The 22,010-nt window shown below is 44.8% G+C and overlaps 1 protein-coding gene across 18 annotated transcripts in view; it reads left to right on the top strand.

Moving 5' to 3' along the window:
* Positions 1-133: 133 nt before the first annotated feature.
* dnm1a (dynamin 1a) overlaps positions 134-22,010 on the top strand; it is a 39,641-nt gene continuing 17,764 nt past the window's right edge. For 8 of the 18 annotated variants that reach the window (XR_013452481.1, XR_013452480.1, XM_078087747.1 and 5 more), the window contains exons 1-16: positions 134-557; positions 7,100-7,173; positions 7,558-7,707; positions 7,821-8,024; positions 8,252-8,350; positions 9,195-9,355; positions 9,490-9,632; positions 9,711-9,846; positions 10,928-10,995; positions 11,652-11,790; positions 17,290-17,376; positions 17,518-17,588; positions 17,717-17,768; positions 18,572-18,583; positions 19,874-19,903; positions 20,224-20,337. Coding sequence is in view for 16 of the 18 variants with exons in the window: in XM_078087747.1 (XP_077943873.1) it covers positions 397-557; positions 7,100-7,173; positions 7,558-7,707; positions 7,821-8,024; positions 8,252-8,350; positions 9,195-9,355; positions 9,490-9,632; positions 9,711-9,846; positions 10,928-10,995; positions 11,652-11,790; positions 17,290-17,376; positions 17,518-17,588; positions 17,717-17,768; positions 18,572-18,583; positions 19,874-19,903; positions 20,224-20,337 (1,701 nt within the window). In the remaining 2 variants the exon portion in view is untranslated. Of the gene's footprint in view, positions 558-7,099; positions 7,174-7,557; positions 7,708-7,820; positions 8,025-8,251; positions 8,351-9,194; positions 9,356-9,489; positions 9,633-9,710; positions 9,847-10,927; positions 10,996-11,651; positions 11,791-14,761; positions 14,901-17,289; positions 17,377-17,517; positions 17,589-17,716; positions 17,769-18,571; positions 18,584-19,873; positions 19,904-20,223; positions 20,338-22,010 lie in introns of all 18 variants that reach the window. The other 10 variants (XM_078087756.1, XM_078087754.1, XM_078087752.1 and 7 more) reach the window with 5 other exon arrangements.

The raw sequence follows: 22,010 nt of genomic DNA, 5'->3' as shown, positions 1-22,010 counted from the left end.
CTGACCTCCCACACACGCGGTTTACTGTAAACTTCACAATTTGACAGACAACCACAGTGAAAGTAAACCAGTGACACGCCACCGAGCGGTGTGCGCGGAGAACTGCAGAGATCTCTCCTGGGGGGAAATACAAGAGATCATCCTCATCCTCCCCTGCTGCTGCTGCTGCTGCGCTCGGTGCAGAAAGAGTGCGGACTATACGCGTTGGAGAGGGTCCTCCAGCCGAGGTTGTCCGACACGCCGAGGAGGCGCAGTCCACGAGGGGGCTGACAGAAAAGTGAAGAAGAAACAATAAAAAAAAACGCCCTCTAAGCGGAAGATTGGCGAGTGGGGAAATAAATCCCTCGCTGCTCCGACAAGGAAGATCTACGCAACCCCCCCCTTGGCATCGCAAAAATGGGGAACCAGGGAATGGAGGATTTGATTCCTCTGGTGAACCGCATGCAGGATGCCTTCTCCGCCATCGGCCAGAACTCCAACCTGGACCTGCCGCAGATCGCCGTGGTGGGCGGCCAGAGCGCCGGGAAGAGCTCGGTGCTGGAGAACTTCGTCGGGAAGTAAGTGGCCTTTCCGGGCTGCAGCGCATGTTGCTGCATCGGCGCCTTTTTGTGTGTGTGTTTTACACCTCACGCACATCCAAAAGTCCTGCTCCCTTCCTTTTTTTTGTAAGGCAGGTCGGAATCCACCAGTCTTATCGTGTTGTCACGTTGTCTTTTACCACAAAACACCGAGGCGAGGAGATTATTTTACAGCTAGGCCCACATAAATCCTCAGGGAAGTGTCTTCTGGACTGATCAATTCAGGGGAGCGAACCAATGACGTCACATGACCCCCATGTCACATTCTACACTTCATAACGTTTCTAAAATGGCAACAACACGTATCATTGTTTCAATGACGTCAGTCACAGAGGGGTAGTTAGTATGCTGACTTCCGGTGTGGCAGATACAGTTGCAGGCAGCTCGGGGGATGTGCTGTGTGTTGCTGTAGCAGTGCCTCTGTTTTTGTAGCCCTCATGCTGTAAAATTCTGAGGCGGGTGGGGGGGCAACATGAGTGTTTTTATATGTGTGTGTGTGTGTGTGTGTGTGTGTGTGTGTGTGTGTGTTGAAAGAGTTGTTTCTTCAGTCTTCTTAAGCAAACTTCTCAGCACAGTTCTCAGTTTGCTGATACAAAGCAAAGCGAGTAAATGTGATCTGTTATGCTGCAGTATGACCTTGCAGAGAGAGAGAGATAGAGAGAGAGAGAGAGAGAGAGAGAGAGAGAGAGAGAGAGAGAGAGAGAGAGAGTCCTCATGAGCTTTGAGCCCTTCCAGCTCAGCTCATCCATCTGTCTGCCGGTGCTTACGCTGTAAGCGAAGCTTACCGAAGGCCCAACATGAGTGTCACTGGCTGACTGTTTATCAGCCCGGTTGCTTGTGTTTCACTAGACGGGGACTTTTAATCCCTCGGATGCACTGAGTGTGCAGTATTTCCTGCCTATAGCAAAGTGCTGTGGCTCCAAGCCAGCTTAACCCCGCACTAAACAGGGCCTGCTATTTCAACACATTTCTTTTCTCACTTCAATCTATTGTCTTACATTTTTTTAACAGTAGATTCAAATAATTCACGTCATGGCCACAAGCTCCCAGCGAATGACTCAAGTGACCTTAAGGAAATATATCGGATGATAGACAACTCCCTCTAGAGCTAAAGCCTACCCTTCAAAACCTGCAACACACTTCCATGTGTCCAATTACTGGCGTTGCCCTGAAATCACAAGTTGAATGAACTCAAATATTAGAAGTACACGTTGTTACTATTTCATGGTACTTTGTTTCAAATGTGTCTTTCGTGTAGATACATTTAAAAACAGTGCTTTACCAGCATTTTATGTGAACCTTTGTCCCCCGCTTTACAGCCTCTTCTTATGCCTTCTTTAAAACAGCAGCAAAAACAACAGTTTCGAGTAGACGCCGTTGAAGCAACCTCTTCAGTAGGGCCACGTTTTTTGCTGCTCGACCAGCTGTAGTCATGGAAACAGCTTGTGCCTAATTACGTTGCCTAACCCGGGGGGGAGCAGTGGGATGCACCATCGTAGTACCACCAGGTGGTTTAACAGTAACGAAGGCCTGGAATGATTTGTTCGTGCGTGTCGGTAGAATCTGCATCCTGTCGCGCGCCGTTAGTGTGTGTGTGTGGGTGTGTGCGTCGATGCAAGTGCCTCCCTGGTCCAGCTGCAGTGACGTCAATCAGGGCCTCCCGTCCTCCTGCTCCTCCAGTGGCCCATTTGCGTTGTTGTGATCTAATCTTGCCCAATCCGACAGACACACACACACACACACTTAAAACGCGTTGTGTTTACATGTCACCAGAAAGCCATTTAAATGGATTTCTATGGACAGTAATCTCTTTTTTAATGATGAGTTTAAGCTTTGTTCTCCCTCAGTCTGCTCCTAACAGTAGCACAGCCGATCGATAGCAAGGAGAGATATTTACATCACTTATTTCATAATCCATTTACTCTGAAATCAATTTAGCCAACTTCAGGAATAATATAAACATTTTTGAAAGGAGTTCACTTTGACTCCGGATGGGATGTGACACCTTTGCTTTCGGGGGATTCGATTTTGAAGCATAGTCGACCTCTGCGACTCAGAGACAAGAACAGCCCATCGAGCAGTGGACAAGCTGTATTGACACATTATAGAACAAGAGTACATCTGGACACTAACAAAACTGATATATTCCCCTTTATTGTCCGTCCTTCAGAGGCTTTTTGATCCTGCTTTCATTTCACTGCTCACTTCTCTGTTTATAGATTCACATTCTCAGCCTTTGTAGTGTCTTACTCAGGTCAAACTCTCCTCAAAGGGGCTTTGTTGCTGTAAATGATAAAAGTGCTCAACTCCAACGGGGAGGCACCAAGGTTAGTCTAGAATGAGAGAGACAAAGACGCACAGTTATCAAGAAAGCCGTCTTCAAGCCTCCTGAAACAACGGTCTCAGTCATTGTTTTCATTGACTGTTGTTTTCATTCATGCATTTTTTCTCTACAAGACAATTGGTATTTAGCTGCCTTTGTGAACGGCTCTTATTTAATATCTTATTGAATGAATAACATAAATATCTCAATACAGACATTAATTTAAATAGCTTGAAGACTCGCATCGTCGCCTCCTGGTCCCAGCAGCCCGCCTGTGATTTAACAGAGAAGAAGACGTCTCACGAATGTGATGCTGAGCACAACCTCACATTCTCCTCCAGCATCCGTCCCCAGTCTGTTCTTCAGCCTCCCACGAGTCCAATTAGCACAAGCAAAGCTTTAATGGGCTCCGTAGCCCCAAACTGCCAGCTGGTTAAAACCAGTTCTTGCAGGGGGACATGGGGATTTTTGACCAGAAGCAACACAGTTTCTATCTTGAACTGCAGTTCCGGAGGAAACATATTTTGCTGAAGCCCTTTCTCTGAAGTGTATTGTGTTTTATTCATACTATATTTTTGTATCAAGCTTTATTGACCAAAATGTTCCAACATCATAATTCTAAAAAAGGGTCAATTATTTCAGTTGTTTTTGTTTTTACATAGTTGTAATGAAAATGTGGATGATTGAAGAAAAAGACATCAAATCGAGGCCGTCAAAGAAAACAGAGGTTATTGTAAGTTGTCTATTCCTGCTGTACATCGTGCATGTTCAGCACCACGGACAGCTCTGCCCGAACCAGCTGATAGTGAGTAAGCACCACATTGGCTTCCCCTAAATCACATACTCAACATACAGTACATATATGATCACTTTCCAGTTATTCTCCTTGTATGATGTCCACAATTCAAGGGTACCTGGTTTTATTTTTATTGCGGTGGATAATAGAAAACATCATAAAGGCTTTTTGTTGATGCACTTCTGATTGATTGTCTGATCCTTGTTTTTAGCACAAATGCATTTATTGTTCAAGTCCCATGAAACGGATCTGAAGGAGCACTCTTCTTTTTTTTTTCTTCTCATCACCGATGAGTTCAATTGCTAATAAGCGGCTTGCAAAAGGAGAAACGAGTGAAAAGGTCACAAACGCTCCCACGTTCTCCTCGGATGTACTCAAACCCGGGAGGCTGTCGCTGTGCACATTAGCCGACCCGAAGCCCCTTTTATCATCAGTGGAGGCTGCTGGCACGCGGGCACAAACCGGGAACACAAAACCACAACACAGACGATTCCAACTACCCGCTGCCATCACTCCTCCAACCCCCCATGCAGAGATTAAGTTAATGATATTGCTGGTTCAATGTGTTATGTAAGAGAGGCCAGCGGCGGCTTCACTCATGTGAAAGCCGACCGCGGTGCAGCGCTCCTTCAAAGCCGTCATTCTTGTCAGATGAAAGCGGAGGAGAGTAGAAAAGATACCCGGGGAAGGAGAGGCCGGCAAGGACTCCTAGAGGACGATGTGGCGCCGAAGATAAACTACGCAGCATGAAATGTTGAAATAAACTCTGTAGGAATCTGTAGTGTCAAGGTTGTGTGAAAGAGGAAATGGTGGAAAGGATACTTTCCAGTAATGGATGGATGGACATATCTTCATTTTGCTTCTTTTGAAAGCTCTTACAAGAAAATACTCAGCAATGAACAATCATTTAACTGATACGTTATTTCTGCTCTGATTTGTACAAACTGCTTTTCGTAAAGGAAACCCGTTTCAGACTGAAGGAGACGTTAAAACAGTGCGTGGACACAGTGGAACAGCAGCGAGTGAGAGACAGAAGAAGAGAGGAGATACGGCTGCAGAGGATTACCACTAATCTCTCTCTTTGGGCCACTGTTTACCTGCAGCACGTCCGCCCATTGGCTCCGGTCTAATCTGGACGTACAACATCCAGCAACCTGCTCCACCGTTAGCGCACAGCGACGCGCGGTTGTTAGAAGTCCTCACTGAAAGAGGAGCCTTGTCTGTCCAAGACGCGAGCAGTGCTGGGAAGGGAAACTGCCCGCTGGCTCTGGCTGACTAATGTCAGAGTTGTTATTGCAGGATTAGATGTGTCAGGGAATCGGCAGTGATGTGAGGCACGCGAAGAGGCCGACCGAGCAGCGCGCTGAGGTTGAGCTGTTACACTCGTTGCTATAAACGGGTTGTATTTCACTCTTTCATCAGCCGTTCTCTCCTCGGAGCGTCACCAAAAAACTAAACGTGAGAGGAGAAAAATGGAAAAATGGAAATGTGGAACACAAGAAGCGCCTACAGCTTGTTTTTATATCTGAAGCCCTTTCATGCCGTTTTTAATTCTCTCCTCTTGAGTGAATCGGTCATCTCTGTGTGGGCGAGCGTCCTCTGTGTGTTGGCTTTGTACACCACAAAATGTGTGCAGTTCATAACAAAGAAGCAGGGAGTCACTATTCCACAGCAGCTGGCATCCACCAGATGTTTGTGTGTGTGGCAAACATCAAAGAATGAATTAATGAATTCAATTATACGTTTTTGTTTCATTGGAATTGGAAACACAAAATGCTATAAAATGAATTAAACACATTAGGGTTCAGCTGTGACTCAGTGAAGCTGAATTGTGAATCATGGAAAATGAATTAGGAAACTGTTAAAGGGTCAAATAACCACGGGGGAGAGGACATTTTTTGTTTATTGTTAATTAAATCTAATCAATTTTCCACATTTGAGCAAAAATTAAATCAAAATACTAAATTTCTCTTAATTTGTTTTATTATTGTTATATCATTATTGATTTAGAAAATAACCAGCAATGACCAGAGAAAGAGAAGAGAAGAGATATAAAAGGATAGTTGTGACTATTTTAACTGTTGTAAAATGGTGTGTATTACCATATCAACCAACCCTAATAAACCCAGACAGAAAGAGCCGACTATAGATCGATCACACTGAAGATCCTAATGGACGTTCCTGTACAATGATGTTAAAGTTGTTTCTGTTAGACGTGAAGTGCTTTTAGACACCCGCTGACTACTGAGTGCACTTACGCTGTGTCTAAGTGCTTGTTAAAGGTATATTTTAATTTATCCTTCGCTGTCTATCAATATTCCAGTTAGGGTTAGAGAGAAAGAGCAGGGTTTGCTTTGTTGTGAAAAGATGCACTATTACAACAAACAGTGAGACAACAAGGGAGCTCCCGGTTGGTGCTGTGGCCCGTGTGTAGCACGTGTAGGTGGGGTTTAGCAAACGGTATCGACAATCTCACAGTTACAACTTGCTTCTCATGTTTCGCCTGTAAGACGTGTGTACATTAGTATGCTTTCGAGGTGCTGCTACACAGACGTAGTTTCATTTGGACAGAGACAGCGTGGCTGTTTCCATTTTATTCATTTGGTAATGTTTAACGGAGCAAAGCAGCTCCAGCTTCATGTTCAGCACAAAGACATCAGCGTGATATTGATATTTTCTCACTCCTAGCAGAAAGCAGATATTTCCCAAAACGTTTCCCTATTCTTCTGAGCACAATATACTGTAAAGTACACACTCAGAAAGAATACACAAATACTATATATATATATATATATATGATATAACAGGGACAGTTAAATGTGATCCTCATGTTGAACATCTAATTGCTGAATTAGCTTTTTCTAGTTTAGGGAATTCAGCTGACTCATGTTTCATTGGCTCCCATGATGAGGTGTGTGCATCTGAAAATTACAGTACGTGTCCAGCAGCTTACTGGTCTTGCTGCGCACACACAACGACACACAGACACACACAACGAGCCTCACTGGATACGAAATGTCCCGTCAGCTGGTTGAGGAGCACAGAGTACCAGAGGCGAGGTGACTACCATGTTGCATAAGCAGCTGAACACCCTCAAGGAAAACAGTGCACAGTTCATGAATAAAAACAAAAATGGAAACGCACACACTTTTGTGTATTCATAAACACGCACTTTACAGTGTCGCGCGGCGTTGTGTTAGGACTCGTTGTTATTCAGCACTGCGCTGCTCACACAAACACCCACGTATTAACACTCATTGTCGGCCGTACTTTGTGAAGCCTCATGATTCATCGTCACTGACTCATGTTTTACTTTTCACATTTTGGTGATTCGCACCGTTTCCCCTCGACACTGTTGCGGTTGCGGTTGTCTTGCTTGCTGACCCCTCGGTTGTCTCACAGGGATTTCCTTCCCCGGGGTTCGGGCATTGTGACTCGCCGTCCTTTGGTTCTGCAGCTGATGAACTGCCCCACAGGTAAAAAGAAAAACATCCCACCCAGATTTTGATATTTAACATCTACAGCAAAACCTGTTTCCCTTTCAGTAAGTAGCCTTTGATTTGTCAGGGAAAAGACCACAGTAAAGACACAACATTTAGCTGCTTCATGGAGTTAGTCTGAACAGAAATCTGTGGGATACATTCTGAACAGCAACTGCTAATTCAGCGTGCTTTGGGTGCCACACAAGTAGATGCTATTTAAACTTATCCCCTATATCAAGGTATATGATGCCATAGTTACAACATCCATCGAAATGTGTAATGAAGTGGGAATATTGCCATTATCTTTGTTAAAAATGGATCTCTTTGCCCTTTTTTCATTCTTTAGAATAAAAGTATATTTTTTACCATCTCCCCCAGAATACGCTGAGTTCCTTCACTGTAAGGGCAAAAAGTTTGTGGATTTTGATGAGGTCCGACAGGAGATCGAGGCAGAGACCGACCGCATCACCGGGGCCAACAAGGGCATCTCGGCTGTGCCCATCAACCTGCGCGTCTACTCCCCCAACGGTGAGGCCATTTCCACTCAGATACCCGCCGAGCTTTTTTACCTGGCGAGAATGCATCCGAGGAAGCTCCCTTCAGTTCGCTCTGCTCATTCCTGCTCCTCGTTCTTCCCCCAGTGCTGAACCTGACCCTGGTGGACCTGCCGGGGATGACCAAAGTGCCCGTGGGTGACCAGCCCGCGGACATCGAGGCCCAGATCAGAGAAATGCTGATGCAGTTCGTCACCAAAGAGAACTGCCTGATGCTGGCCGTCTCCCCGGCCAACTCTGATCTGGCCAACTCCGACGCTCTGAAGATCGCCAAAGAGGTCGACCCTCAGGGTGAGTGTGCACACACGGACAGTACGTGTACACACACGGACACTATCACAAACGATCACTTTGTCTATGTCTGTTTTGTGCTCCTTTTGATGTGAAACATTATGCCACTTTGAACACAAATCAATGCTAAAAGCTAAAAATAGCTTCACCTGCAGACACGTTAAAATATTGCTAACACAGAATCATGGTGTGTTTGTGTGTGTGTGTGTGTGTGTGTGTGCATGTAGGCATGAGGACCATCGGCGTGATCACCAAGTTGGACCTGATGGACGAGGGGACAGATGCAAAGGACATCCTGGAGAACAAGCTGCTCCCGCTCAGGAGGGGTGAGCACAAACACACACACACACACACACACGCACACACACACGCACACACACACACACACACACACACACACACACACACACACACACACTCTGAGACACTGCGACACCACGCGTCGACACGCTGTTTCCCCCTTGTGGTGGTGAGGCGATCGTACCGAAAATGGACGACACTCCAAACACAGGAAAAAACAGAAAGAAAAAGATTGCGTTGAGTTGTGTGATGAGAGCGGACCGGCTGGGAAATAAACAGACGGACAGAAAGAGGGAAAAGTTGAAGAGCAGAACCAGCAAAAAGAGAAAAAGTGAAAAGCACTGTTTTGGAAAAGGGCGTGTGTGTCTTCTCTTTATTGCAATGTGCTGATGAGGTACTTTTCTTTTCCATTTGCACTTGGTTAGAACTCCGGCATGTGCGTTTGAATATTTTCCATGTCCCCTCTGTTTTTTTCTACGTCCACCTCCTTCTTCTGACTTCTCGTCTTTCTCTGCGTAATCTGGATGTCCACATTTACAAGGCAGCTGGCTCAAAGCTTCATTAGGTACAGAGCATGAAACAGCCTCGAACCAAAGTGATGCATGAGAAAACTTAACGGGAGGTAAAATAGGATACTACTATATATATACTATAGTTCTCTATAAAAACACACACACATTCAGACATTTACTCATCCCCCTTCCCCCTGTTCGCCTCTCTATTTATCCTTTGTCTATATATATTTTGTGGAATCGCACGTCTCTTAAGAAAGGGCTTTTCCTAAAGACCTTATGAGACTTACTTTTCTGCCATTGTCACCACAGACTGAATTGTAAATGCCTGAGGATCCCCCCCCCCCCGTCTGTCCAGGTTACATCGGTGTGGTGAACAGGAGCCAGAAGGACATAGATGGCAGGAAGGACATCAACGCCGCTATGACTGCTGAGAGGAAGTTCTTCCTCTCCCACCCGTCATACAGACACCTGGCTGACCGTATGGGGACTCCCTACCTGCAGAAAATCCTCAATCAGGTGTGTAAAAGAGCAGGAGAGGATGAGAGGTTCGGTCACAGGCGACCATAGGACGGCCATTAACGAAGGCAGTATTTCATACAAACAATCCCCATATTCCCAGTGATCTAACTCTGACCTTTGAACCTGCCCAGCAACTGACCAACCACATCCGGGACACGCTGCCTAATCTGCGGGCCAAACTGCAAAGTCAGCTTCTCTCCATAGAGAAAGAGGTGGAGGAATACAAGAACTTCAGACCCGACGATCCGTCCCGCAAGACCAAGGCTCTGCTCCAGTGAGTAGATCCAGGATTCAGGAGCGTCAGATGGAAAGCAGAATAATGGATGAAGTGACATCTCTGACCTGCCCGCAGGATGGTGCAGCAGTTCTCTGTGGACTTTGAGAAATGCATAGAGGGCTCCGGGGACCAGATTGACACAGCCGAGCTGTCAGGGGGGGCCAGGATCAATCGCATCTTCCACGAACGCTTCCCCTTCGAACTGGTCAAGGTGTGTTCAAATTAAGTCTATATTTTATCCAGATCCTACACTTAAGAAAAAAAAAAACCCTAGTATTTCAAAATATAGTATAAATTGTACCACCACGAGGTAATGGAAGGGATTCCCAGGATGTATTTGCAATAGAGAAGAAACATGAGACTTTGGCCTAACCACCAAACCCGAAACACGCCAGTTCTATAGCTGTAAATATTTGTGCATAAGACATTTTGAAGCCCACAAATCCGTTAAAACGTTTGACAGGCTTGTGGAAACTTGTCATTCTCATTTAGCTAGTTTAGTTTGTAGAAAAAAAACAACTGCTGACTCATTTGGACATAAAGCAAAGTTTAAATAAAGACAAAGCAAATCATTGGAAAGAAAGGGAATTTGCTGGGATCGCGTTAAAACGCAAAGGCATGAAAGCTGTACTTGCTTTATGACAAACATCTCTCAGTGTCTCTGTTCATCCCACCCCGACATTCTCTCTGTTCACCTTTCACATCGTTTTAGCCCTTTTTTTCTACCTAAAACCCTGTTTTACATGCTCAAGCCTTTGTTTCTCATTCTCTCTCATTCGGCCCTCATAGCCGTCTCTTCATTCCTCTCCCTCCTTTAATCCACGTCTCTCCTTCGTCCCCTCTCATCCTCCCTCTGAGGATATAAATCTTATTCTGCCCGTGACCGAGGCCTCGGTTTCCCACCGAGAGAACAGAGCAGTTTGCTTCCAAACCAGAAGCCTGACTCATAAAATAAAAATGTTTTATATGTTTAGATTGCTTTTAAGGAAATGTGAAACTTTTTCAAGGTAAGTGGGAATAAAAGTGGGGCCTTGAAATAAATTTAAAAAACGATTTTGTGGGAATGCTTATTTATCGTACTTCCGATGATACAGTATATGCAACAGAATGTATCTCTGGTGGGGAGGAAGAGGGTTAAAAGGTCAGCAAAACCAAAGCAGCAGAGACATTTAAGAAATAATGAAGGGTGTGCGAGTAATTCAGCCGTTGTTAATGTTTTTGTGTGTGTAAAGTTGAATTTTGAGTATTTTACTGCACTTAATCGTACCCGTGGTCTCCGTTTGCCTTCGCAGATGGAGTTCGATGAGAAAGAGCTCCGCAAGGAGATCAGCTACGCCATCAAGAACATTCACGGAATCAGGCACGTCCGCCCTTCAACTCACCCCTCCTCCCCCAAACCTCCCCCCCTCTTCCCCTCTCTCTCTCTCCATCCCTGTCACCTCTGCTGGCCGGACTGCATCTAACTGACTTTGCTTATCTAATCACAAAGACCTCTGTCGAATACTAATGGCATCAGGGCGCATAGTTTGGTCCGTCTGAAACAGATTATAACGGGATGTAGTGAGAAGCGGCAGACATGACGAGCCCGTGTGGAATGTACGAAATAGATTATAAAGTATTATGGTCAGGATGCTATAGGTGGTAATAAATGGTAATAAATGGTAATGTTTGGAGGTTTGTTGATAATTGGCTTTTATAAGTGGTCGTATCCATATTCATAGCCATGCATTTCGTAAATGCTCTTGTTGGACAACACTCAGGCTTGTCAGTGACCCACTAACTATTTACCCTTGAGGGAAAATTTAGTTTTAGTTCTATATCTCCATTCTATTTCTCTCTCTCTTTCTGTCTAATTTGTGTCCATGTTTTGGGGGGGAAAAGCTCAGAAAAAGAGGATAATTATTCCCAATTAACACTCTTTTCTTTACCCAAACCTCCTTCTCTCTCTCTCTCTCTCTCTCTCCACTACGCTCCTCTTTGTTTGCCCCTGTGGCCGGTTCTCTTTCCGTCGGGCAGAACTGGCCTCTTCACCCCGGACATGGCCTTTGAGACCATTGTGAAAAGGCAGATTGGGAAGATTAAAGAGCCTTGCGCCAAATGTGTGGACATGGTCATTTCTGAGCTAGTCATAACGGTTAGGCAGTGTACCAAGAAGGTAAAAAATGATAGCAACCAGTGGATAACCTGTGTGAAGTCCCTCCGCTGTTCACTCCCTTTTTACTGTGACCACCTCGCTCTCTCCAGCCCTCGTTGTTGTTGTTGTTGTTGTTGTTGTTTTTTGGACAGCGAGGGGACACCTGGGGGGTATTCCAGAAAGCGGGTTATGTGAAAACTCAAGAGTACGTTAACCCTGAGATCAGGGAAACTCTGAGTTATTCATTCCAGATAGAGAGGAAACTGAAACTCTGAGTCAATCACCGTGGTAACAGACTCTGTGAACATAACCTGCTCGCTGGCAGGTTTACTATGAGAAACCCGCAGTTTTCTCAGAGAGTCTTCCGACCCAGATTAGACGTTTTATCATTTCCAGAGGAATTTCTGTTAGAACGCTACCGCTTTACTGGTAACTAGGAAACATATGGACGACATGTAATTCCTACAGTTCCACATTTAACATGGTATTGGCCGAAAATCTCACGGTTTGAAGCTGCGCTGTGGGTTGGTGATGCCCCACCATGTTCTGTTCAAGGACAAGAATGTGCTAGTTAGCCATTATCTATGCTCATCACTTCAGTCTACATGTGAATATCCAAATTCCACTTTAGAATGTGAAAGGGCAGAGCACTGCCAGTAGATAATATTAAGACACATTGCCGTTAACTACTAATCTGAGGCAAGATCTGAGTATCTGCAGGGTATAACTGTGCAGATGACACCATCTACAACTGTTGGGTGGGTGGATATATATAACTTAAAAAGTAGGCTATATATACACACATACACACACTACCGTTCAAAAGGTTGGGGTCACTTAGAAATGTCCTTATTTTTCAAAGAAAAGCACTTTTTTTCAATGAAGACATTAAATGAATCAGAAATACACTCTATACATTGTTAATGTGGTAATTGACTATTCTAGATGGAAACATCTGGTTTTGAATGAAATATCTACATATATATCTGGTGTATAGAGGCCAATTTCCAGCAACTATCACTCCAGTCTTCCAAAAATGTGTCTGTAAGTGTCTCCTAAGTGGGATATTAAGTGAAAAGACGTGTAAGAACAACATTTTATTAGGGGTTTAATTTACTATTTCAAGTAGCCACTGAATTAATATTTACTTTGTTTAATAGCTGAAGTCAATTAAAGAAAATTAATTAAAATTAAAGTGAGGTGCAATCATAGCAATAGATGCCATACCTGTTGGATTGCACCTAAAATTAAAATCAGATTACATTCCTACTTATATTCATAACTACAGACTGCGACGGTTAAATGTTATGTCAATGGAACAGTACATTCAAACTTACGCGTTGACTCGGCCAGCAATTTTTCCCCACGCAGTCTCTCTCTCCTTCGCTGCTGCAGCTGTATTGCATTTGCAGCGAAATATATCCTCATGCTCACCGTAGGCCTGCTGAAGGACCTCCAACTCCATCGCAGTGAAATAGCTCGCTCTTTTATTTACTGTTGTCATGGTGACTCGTGCTATCGGGGCTCCATTGATGATGGCTTTTTATTATCGTCATGCACGCGCTTAACTCAAGGTGAACATACTCCGAGTCGATCAGCTGTTCTGGAACCGGATACTCAGAGTTTCCCGTCTCAGAGTAAGTCAACTCGGAGTTCAGGGATAGACTCAGAGTTTGTTGAACCTCCTTTCTGGAATACCCCCTTGGAGGGGGCAGGGTGGTACACCTGCCCGCCTGCCTACTGTTATCGCCTCGGACTTGTTTGGCTGGACAGAATGGCCGTGATGGACGTCTGTGTTTATGGAAACCAGTGTGGAGGCTGAGTGGTCATCAGAATGCTGCTGCATGTAAAAGATTCAACGACACAGAGCGAGACGTCTCTACTCGGAACTGATCTCACGCTGCGTCCCAATTCCACACTATGTACTCAATCGTGGGCTGTGCTGTCAGTATGCAAGAGGTCGGTGTGCTTTAATGTTTCTCACCAACAGGAAATAATAACACATGTCTAAAATATCAAACCCGTACAGCACTTTTGAGTGCGAAGGTATTTATTGTGGAATTGAGGACACCGTCTGTCTGTCCAGAGACCGTCTCTGTTCAAGCTTTGTGGTAAAGAAACAACGATCACCTCTTTGGAGGGATTAGAAATCGATTTGATTAATTCACTAGTCCTCAAGTCACATAGTCTTAGTTTGACTGACAGCGATATTCGATGACCTCAGCGCCCAGACTCCGCCCAGTGCGCGAGGCCGCGGCTCTGCACCTTCAGCCACGGCTGTCATGTTTGAACTCATCTTCAACGGGCCTCTGGGGCCGCACTCTCAGCCACGGACGCTCGTGAGTGCGGCCAAAAGGGGAAAAAGCGCCAGTCTTTAGCCAAATCGACCCACTGTGACCAAAACAATTTCCCACGGCGGCTTCACTGCAAGCATCCTCGCGCTTGAACCTCCCGCTCAAAGCCGGATGAAACAAAGCGATGGGTGGAGGGATCGGGGCGCGCCGGCTGAATGCACAGCTGCGGCCTGCTTGGCGGCGCAACGCTTTGAGTTTTGGGCTGGTGGCACCGTGCAGGGTGGGAGATCTCTCTGTTTCCTCGTCTCTCTGTCTCTCTTTACTTGTGCAATGTTAAATGTTTGCTCCTTATTGGTGGAGGGAGGGAGAGACTCCCGCGCTGTTCTGTGGCAGAATGCATCCAGGGGTAACCAAATGTCTCAATTGCATTTCCTTCCTTCTGTGCCCCCCCCCCCCCCCCCCCGCTTCCCCCCGTTCCCCACACCTCCATACCTCTTACATATATTGTTATACTCCATTATCCGTCTATTGTCCCCTTTTTTCACCTCACCATCTCATTTGACTCCCTTGTGATTCATCGGCTCTCTACCCATCCCTCTCTGCATCTCTCCAACTCTTCATTTGGTGCTTTTGCATCTACCCTCCTTATCTCCTTTTTATTTGGACTCCTCTCGCGCGCTCCTTGCCTATCCCTACAGGACGGGGCTGTTCACCCCTGACCTGGCCTTTGAGGCCATAGTGAAAAAGCAGATCCAAAAGCTGAAGGAGCCCACACTGAAGTGTATAGATATGGTTGTGAGCGAACTCACCTCCACCATACGAAAGGGTAGTCAAAAGGTAAAAGGCCAAAGAGAAACCGAGGGGCTTTCACGATCTCATTAAAGGGTACGGGTAGACCGATGGCTGAGCATTCAAATATGTATGAGAAAGAAAAAAACGGGCCTGAACTGCTGTGTTCTCTGTACTATTTTTAAAAAAGTGCTGAGGTTTACTCTTTACAAACAGCAGCACTTTTAACATGAAGTCAAAGACTGCAGCAAAAACAATATTAACCAAACATGTTGACTTCTAGTCTTGTTGTTTTAGAGAATGTTTTACAAAAATGCACAAAACTCCCTCAAATGTTCCAAAGAATATACAGCTAAGCAAGCATTTCTGTGTGGTCTGGCCTGTACTAAGCAAAACGCTTCCATCTACAGGTCCACATGTTATGCAATGCTTTTAACCAGGCGTATTGACATCATCGTCTTAGTTGAGAGTATTAGCATGATAACGTTTTCTGATCAGTGCTGAAGTTAAGCTGAGGCTGATGCGAATGCCTTTAGTATTGCAGGTATTTCATTGGTCATAAACTTGAGCTTGCTGGTATCGGTCTATCCTCACTCCAGGTCTTACTACTGTTTAGACTATTTAGTCTGCATTGTTATCCAAATGTATCTGTCATTTGTCTTCTGTCAGTTATTGGACTTATATGGAGTCCCTCTCAACCTGCATGATAGATCATTTTCTTTAATATTTGTCCTCATGTATGATATTCCTTTTTGGTTTTAAGTTAATCAAAATCCTATTTGTTTCTGCCTCAATCCGTGTGATTTAATATAGTGGATTGCCTGATTGTGTAGTTAGACCCACTGACCGACTGACGTATTTTGAGCCGACTTCTCTTTTTATTTCCCCTTCGTCCTCTCCATCCCGTGGTCTTCTAACCCTTTTAACCGGCCGCCTCCCTGCAAAGCAAATGACCAAAAGACGGCGTGACCTCCTTTGGATTTCTCTTCTCGATCACACTTTTATCTTGATTTCACTTTCAGAGACAAACTGTATTTAAAGAGACTGTATTATAATATACAGTGTTTGGGAAAATCCACAAAGGGGTCAGTTGGAAGTCTTCCTCCATCATCCTCTCTCTCATCCTTCCCTCCCTGCTCCTTTGCATTGCATGTTAGTTTGAATCACCGTGAGTGCTTCTGTGCTGCCTTGGTTTCCTTCTCCGTTTTGTGCTTCTGTGTCAGTTTTTTCAGACACTGAACACATCACTAGCTTTTGACAGCTTTGGACAGTCTTCCTGTTACAATGCAACTTTCCTTCCACCCATTCACCGTTTATTTTTCTTACTTTCATGTTGTTGTTTCACAATTTTCTAGCATCGTAGTGAATTAATGAGATGGCTATCCTCATCAAATAATGATCAAAATATGTTAAAACCAAAAATTTAATTGTGTTTTGACTAAACTGTCGACACATGAAACTAACCAGGTGCTGTAAAGGGAATTATTTACAAAAAAAGATGTGTGGCTGTTTCACATCGTTCTTGAGTTTTCATGATGTGCAAAAACAAATATTTATGAGAACGTAATGTATATAGAACTTTAAGTAGGTTGTGATGACGTTTTCTTTTGCCTCATTAAGCCACTTGTTACTCACCTTTTTATAGCTATAATAGCTTCAAAATCTATGTTTTCTGTTTTGACTGATGTATTTTCGTCAAACAAAACATCCAAATCTGCCAAACTTGTGTTAACCACAGACCTCATTTAAGGCGTTTAACCAAAACTCATTCAAAAAACTGGCTGACTATAAATGAGGGAACCAGAAGTTCAAAAATGCAAACACATTGGGGGGTTTTAGGACTCACTCACGCAGCACACTATTCATTATGGGTGTTGTCTACTTTGTAATTGAACCAAATCCAGGAAGCAGTAAATCAACTCGCACCAGTCGACTGATAAAACCACCTGACAGACATGAAAGATGCATTGTAACTTGCAAGAAAAACAGCGTACATCTTTCTTTCCTGCGCTATGATTTTTGGGTGTAGGATTTTTCTTCTTGTCTGCATTCGTGGGTTTGCGATGAGCTCATGGAAAAAAGCACCCACAGTGTGCCGGGAAAAAGAAGCTTTACTGCCAGAAACATTGTTTATTCTGTTTGTGTGGTAATATCACAGACTTTGCACTATTCCTCTGCATTTGTTCCCTGTTGACAATAATTCGACATTTTGCACATAAAATCCATTCTGAGTTGAAATCCACTGGTGAGAGTGTGCAGAGACTAGAGCTAAGTCTGTGATAAACTACGCATAACATGACATGTTTACTCACGTTTATTTAACATAATTTGTTGTCTTATTGAGATTCCAAATCCAGCGTTGCTTCGTCCGAATGTAGATTTGTGATTGTTGGCGCGTCTGTTTTTGGTGCCTACCCACTGTGCTCTGTGCTCACAGCTGGCTCAGTATCCCAGTTTGAGAGAGGAGATGGAGAGAATTGTCACCCAGCACATCAGAGACAGAGAAAACCGCACTAAGAACCAGGTAACATGAACACATGAAACATGAAAAAGAAAAATACGTTATATATCATTTACTATATTATACAGCGTATACTGTACTATATTTGTAAAAGTTTTGGAATTTCATTTTCTCCGTTCCACATCTCTCTTTCTCTGTGCTCAGGTGATGCTGTTGATAGACATTGAGTTGTCTTACATGAACACCAACCACGAGGACTTCATTGGATTTGCCAAGTAAGATTTCATGTGTTTTCTCGTCTTCATTACAAGAGGATAAAAAAGTCACCGTTGCGTTCGCCGCACACTTTGTGAGCACTCGCAGTGCAGAAATGCAATTTCTCCCGATGTGCTTTATCGTGCAGCGCTCAGCAGAGGATCAACCAAATGAACAAGAAGAAAGCCGCTGGCAACCAGGTACTTTGATAACACTCGTGTCCAGCAAAGACATCCCTACCTGCACTTTACAGGTCAAAAACAACACGACTCCAGACTGAACTCCTCCAGTGGGATTCTGGGTTGTGCAGCAGCATGAACTTCAAACAGTTTTTCGTTAGCACCATAGACTGAATATAAGAAGGTTACCCACTCAGCTGTATGTGTTGCCTATGCTAAATTTAGCACAGCCGCACAGTGTCTTGTTACCCTGGGCAAAAGTCCACGTCGTACACAATGCAGCTCTGTACAGCTCATGTGCACGTCACACGCCAATGGAAAGCAGTTGTTCTTATCTGGATTGCAAACTGATTCTTTTTTTTTTTTTTTGGTATGTATGTTAAGTATGTTGTTTTGTATTTAAATACAATGCAGATGTGCATCATAGGAAAGCAGAAGTGGTTGCAATTTTAGGAAAAAATATGACCTCAAAATATCCCATAACGCCTTTTGTCATGGCTTTACTTTCCACGAAACCTTTTTTTTTGGTCTGTGCTTAAATTATTAACAAACGCACTACGTAGACTGACAAACACCCAGTGGCTGCTTCAAATACGTCACAATATCAGATCAGTGTATACAGTATGTCTCAAATGTGTTGCATGATTGGCATTCTACTGCCCTCTGAATCTTTTCCCACATTTTATTATTTATTATTAGTATTATTTTTTACTTATTCTCTTCAGCTGTAATTGTTTTGCTGTCTCCTGTTTCCTCCGAGTGATTTCTCGTTTCGCTGTCTCTCGTCCTCTTTTTCTCCCTCTCTGTGGTTTTCTCTGCTTCAGGATGAGATCATGGTGAGTTGTGTGTGTCTGTGTGAGTGTTTGTGCGTGCGCATGCCTCAGGTAGGCTTTCATGCGTATGCGCTCTTCATTCACGCTCTGCATATGTCAGAACACACATACCTGTGTACACTTGTGCGTCTGGTAGTGGATTGATCGATTGAGCGCGTGTCTGTGAAAGGAGCTTCATGATACCAGTACTCCCAGTAGGAGGGCAGCTGGCTGTGATGGGTGGGATGCTTGGCTGCTGCACAGACTTTTCACTACACAATGTCAAGTGTGCCGTAGAATACCGAATACCGTCCTGCGCTGCGTCGTGCTGTCTGGTATTGAAAGGCTCACTTAAGGCTTCAGCGCTGAGGACAGTTTGCTTTGGCGGCGACGAGTTGCCCCCCCGGCCGTAGTTTCAACGAGATGAAGAGAAAGTCACTCGTGCGATCTAGAATTGCTTCGCAAGAGGTCTTCTTTTTTTCACTGGACCTCCACTCTCTGTCCCCGCTTTTTATGACCTGCCTGTTTCGATTCCTCCAGAAGGCCAGAGGGAATGAAGCCCCGCGGTGTGCTAGAGATATGTCACCTCCATGGTTGTCAGTTGTAATAACAACTACCCGGACCGGGGTCAGAGGTCGGGGGCACATAGTGGTGATCTTCACTTCCTGTTTACGGATGGACCTAGCTGACCCCGCTGCTTCTGTCCTCCTGATTTTTTAAAGATACCAAATACAATTGCTGAATGAATAAATCAGGGAATGTATAAAAAAGGTGCAGATGGGTGCAGATGTGCAGGGATGAATTGTAAGGCTTTTCTTTACATTGAATTGCCAATTAGTCCAAGTTTTTGCAACTTTGTAATTCTGGCTATGGGTAAAAAGATGCCCGCACACAGATGTTTAATAACATCTGTGGTTGGAAGTCACTCAAATGTCCATTTTGGTCTGTGAGTCCTAAATAAAAATGGCAGATATAGAATGGAATACGCGGGACTGTAACTCTTTCTCTAATTCAAAATAAGAGTAATACAGGAAGAAATGAAAAGCAAGCCCAGTCCTCGTACCAGTATAAACCAGTCCGGCTCCTGCATTTCATTGCATGGCCTGAAAAAGGTTTGGGACATGGACCACTCTTGTTGTAGCCTCCTTACTTCCCGTGCCCCCCCCCCCCCCCCCCCCACCTACCCGTCTTGCTTGCTGTCCCCTTTGCTGCCGTCCCAGCAGCCAGCTTTATTGTGCCGGTACCTGACCAACATTGTGTGCTTGGCCTTTACTAAATGCCTTGCGTTGGCGTTCTCTCCACATTCTCATTCAGCCGGAAAGAGGAGTTAGCGATCGGTTCAAGGTAAATAACACGCACACCATGTTACTGTTTGTGTCTATAGTTTCTGTTTGGTGGAGAGTGTGAGCAATGTGTTCATGTAGGTGTGCGTCACCCTGCTGTTGTTTGTGGCAGTCGCCTCTTATCTCCAGTAGAAGAGGTGATATCACATTTGAGTGTGCTGCCTCATACATACAGCACAGGTACGTACGTGTGTTACATAAAGAGACAAAAGTGACGAACAGGGCGGCGAAGTTAGAGGAATGTATGTGGGGGATGCTGATCTGAGCCTGCTGTATTATTATTCACTTTCCCTTTACTCTGTTTGTCTGTGTGTCTCTCAGGTGATCAGGAAGGGTTGGCTGACCATCAACAACATCAGCATCATGAAGGGAGGAGCCAAGGAGTACTGGTTTGTCCTCACGGCCGAGTCCTTGTCCTGGTATAAAGACGACGAGGTGAGATGCTGTTCACTTCACAGGATTTATGCTGCTTTATTTAGAAAATAAAGGACCCAGCAGAATTACTGTCCAAAAGTAGTCTTATTGTTATTATTTTATTATGTTCTGTTAACATTGGTGCGTTTCCACGTTTGCGTGACCTTGCAATTGCGTGCATTACCGCAAAATAAATCTTAAATAGCCAGTTGAGCAAGCCACGGTTGTGCTTTGGTTGGGGTTGTGTGTAGGAGTTGTCTGCGGGCAGTGCAGTGCCTGGCTGTGGTGTCTGAACTCTCTCTGCGGTATGTTACACATTTGTCTTATCGGACATAATCACATCAGGCTGAAACCCCTTCGTGGCTTGACAAGGTCGATGTGTTAAACTGGTATCCAGAGTGTAGTCGGCATCTGTCAGGTTGGTCTCAAATTTAGGCTGAAGTCTGTTTGTGGCCTTCAGGAGTTTGTGGAATATCCAAACTGATCGGACAATCATCAAGTTACTTTAAATAGATAAATGGTCGTATTGGAATGTGAAGAAGCCCCCTGGACTGTATTTTTATGTGCTACACTGGAACATTACGATTTATTGTGACTGCTCCGCACAACCCGAGACTTCACCCCGTGTGACTGAATCATTTTAACAACGTCACTTTTATTATATTTTCCAACAATTTACTAAACCAGGGCTATAATTCCAGCTGGATGTCTTTACTCTCCAACGTGCTTCCACCAGACACTTTCTTTTCCACTTTCTGCTCCAAGCTGATTTGACCCCGACTGCTTACTGGGGCAACTGGTCAAAGCGGTATCCCATGATGCCTTGCAGAAACTATTAGGAGCTAACCACAATCCCACTGTCTCCAGGCCTTCGCCACAGCCGTTGACATAACGATGCATGTGTGTGTGTACTCGCGCGCGCGTGTGTGTGTGTGTGGAGAATGAAGAAGGCCTTTTGCAAAGAGTCGGGACCCCCCAGCATGTCAAACACCAAAGCTGGCACACACATGTGCATACCAGAGCCCCCTGCCCTGCCCTGTTCCCAATTACACACACACACACACACACACACCTACACCCCTACACCCCTACACACCTACACACACACGCACACACAAGCTGCTTTGAATAACCTTCATTTCAAAGAAGGGGCACAGCGTAGGGGAGGGGCTGGGTTGTCGGGGCGGAGGGAGGAGGAGGCAGGAGGGTCTCTTGTTAGCTGGTTAGCAGCAGGCGTAACAAGTACCATGTGAAGGGGGGAGAAGTGGGGAGGGGGAGGTAGGGATGCAAGCACAGAGCGCAGGGTGGAGGAGAAAAGGTTTTGGTGGAAGTATTTTGTATCCTAATATTGCTGATTTAGAATCGCTCCCTCATTCATCCTCAAAAGTTTATCCCCAAAACGAGAGGAAACATTTCTTCACCCTCCCGTCATCGGCCTCTTCATCCTCTTCTTCATCCCACTCTTTCCTTGTCCCCTTCTCCCCTTCTCCTGTCGCCACCCTCCTTCTTTCCCCTCGCTTCTTGTGCTGTATATTTATTTGAACGCGAAGCTGCGAGGGTGGGGCGAGACACAAAACCAACACATGCTGCTGGTGTTAGAGCTCAGCGCGGAGGCTTAAGGGCCCTGTAAGTTATTTAAATAATTAAAAAAGAAACTTTCCATTTAGTTTTCAATCCAAGTTCAACATGTTTAA

This window comes from Gasterosteus aculeatus, chromosome 14 (assembly GCF_964276395.1).
Source record: "Gasterosteus aculeatus chromosome 14, fGasAcu3.hap1.1, whole genome shotgun sequence".
In the NCBI taxonomy this organism is placed as follows: Eukaryota; Metazoa; Chordata; class Actinopteri; order Perciformes; family Gasterosteidae; genus Gasterosteus; species Gasterosteus aculeatus.
This window is presented reverse-complemented; position numbering and strand designations above follow the sequence as displayed.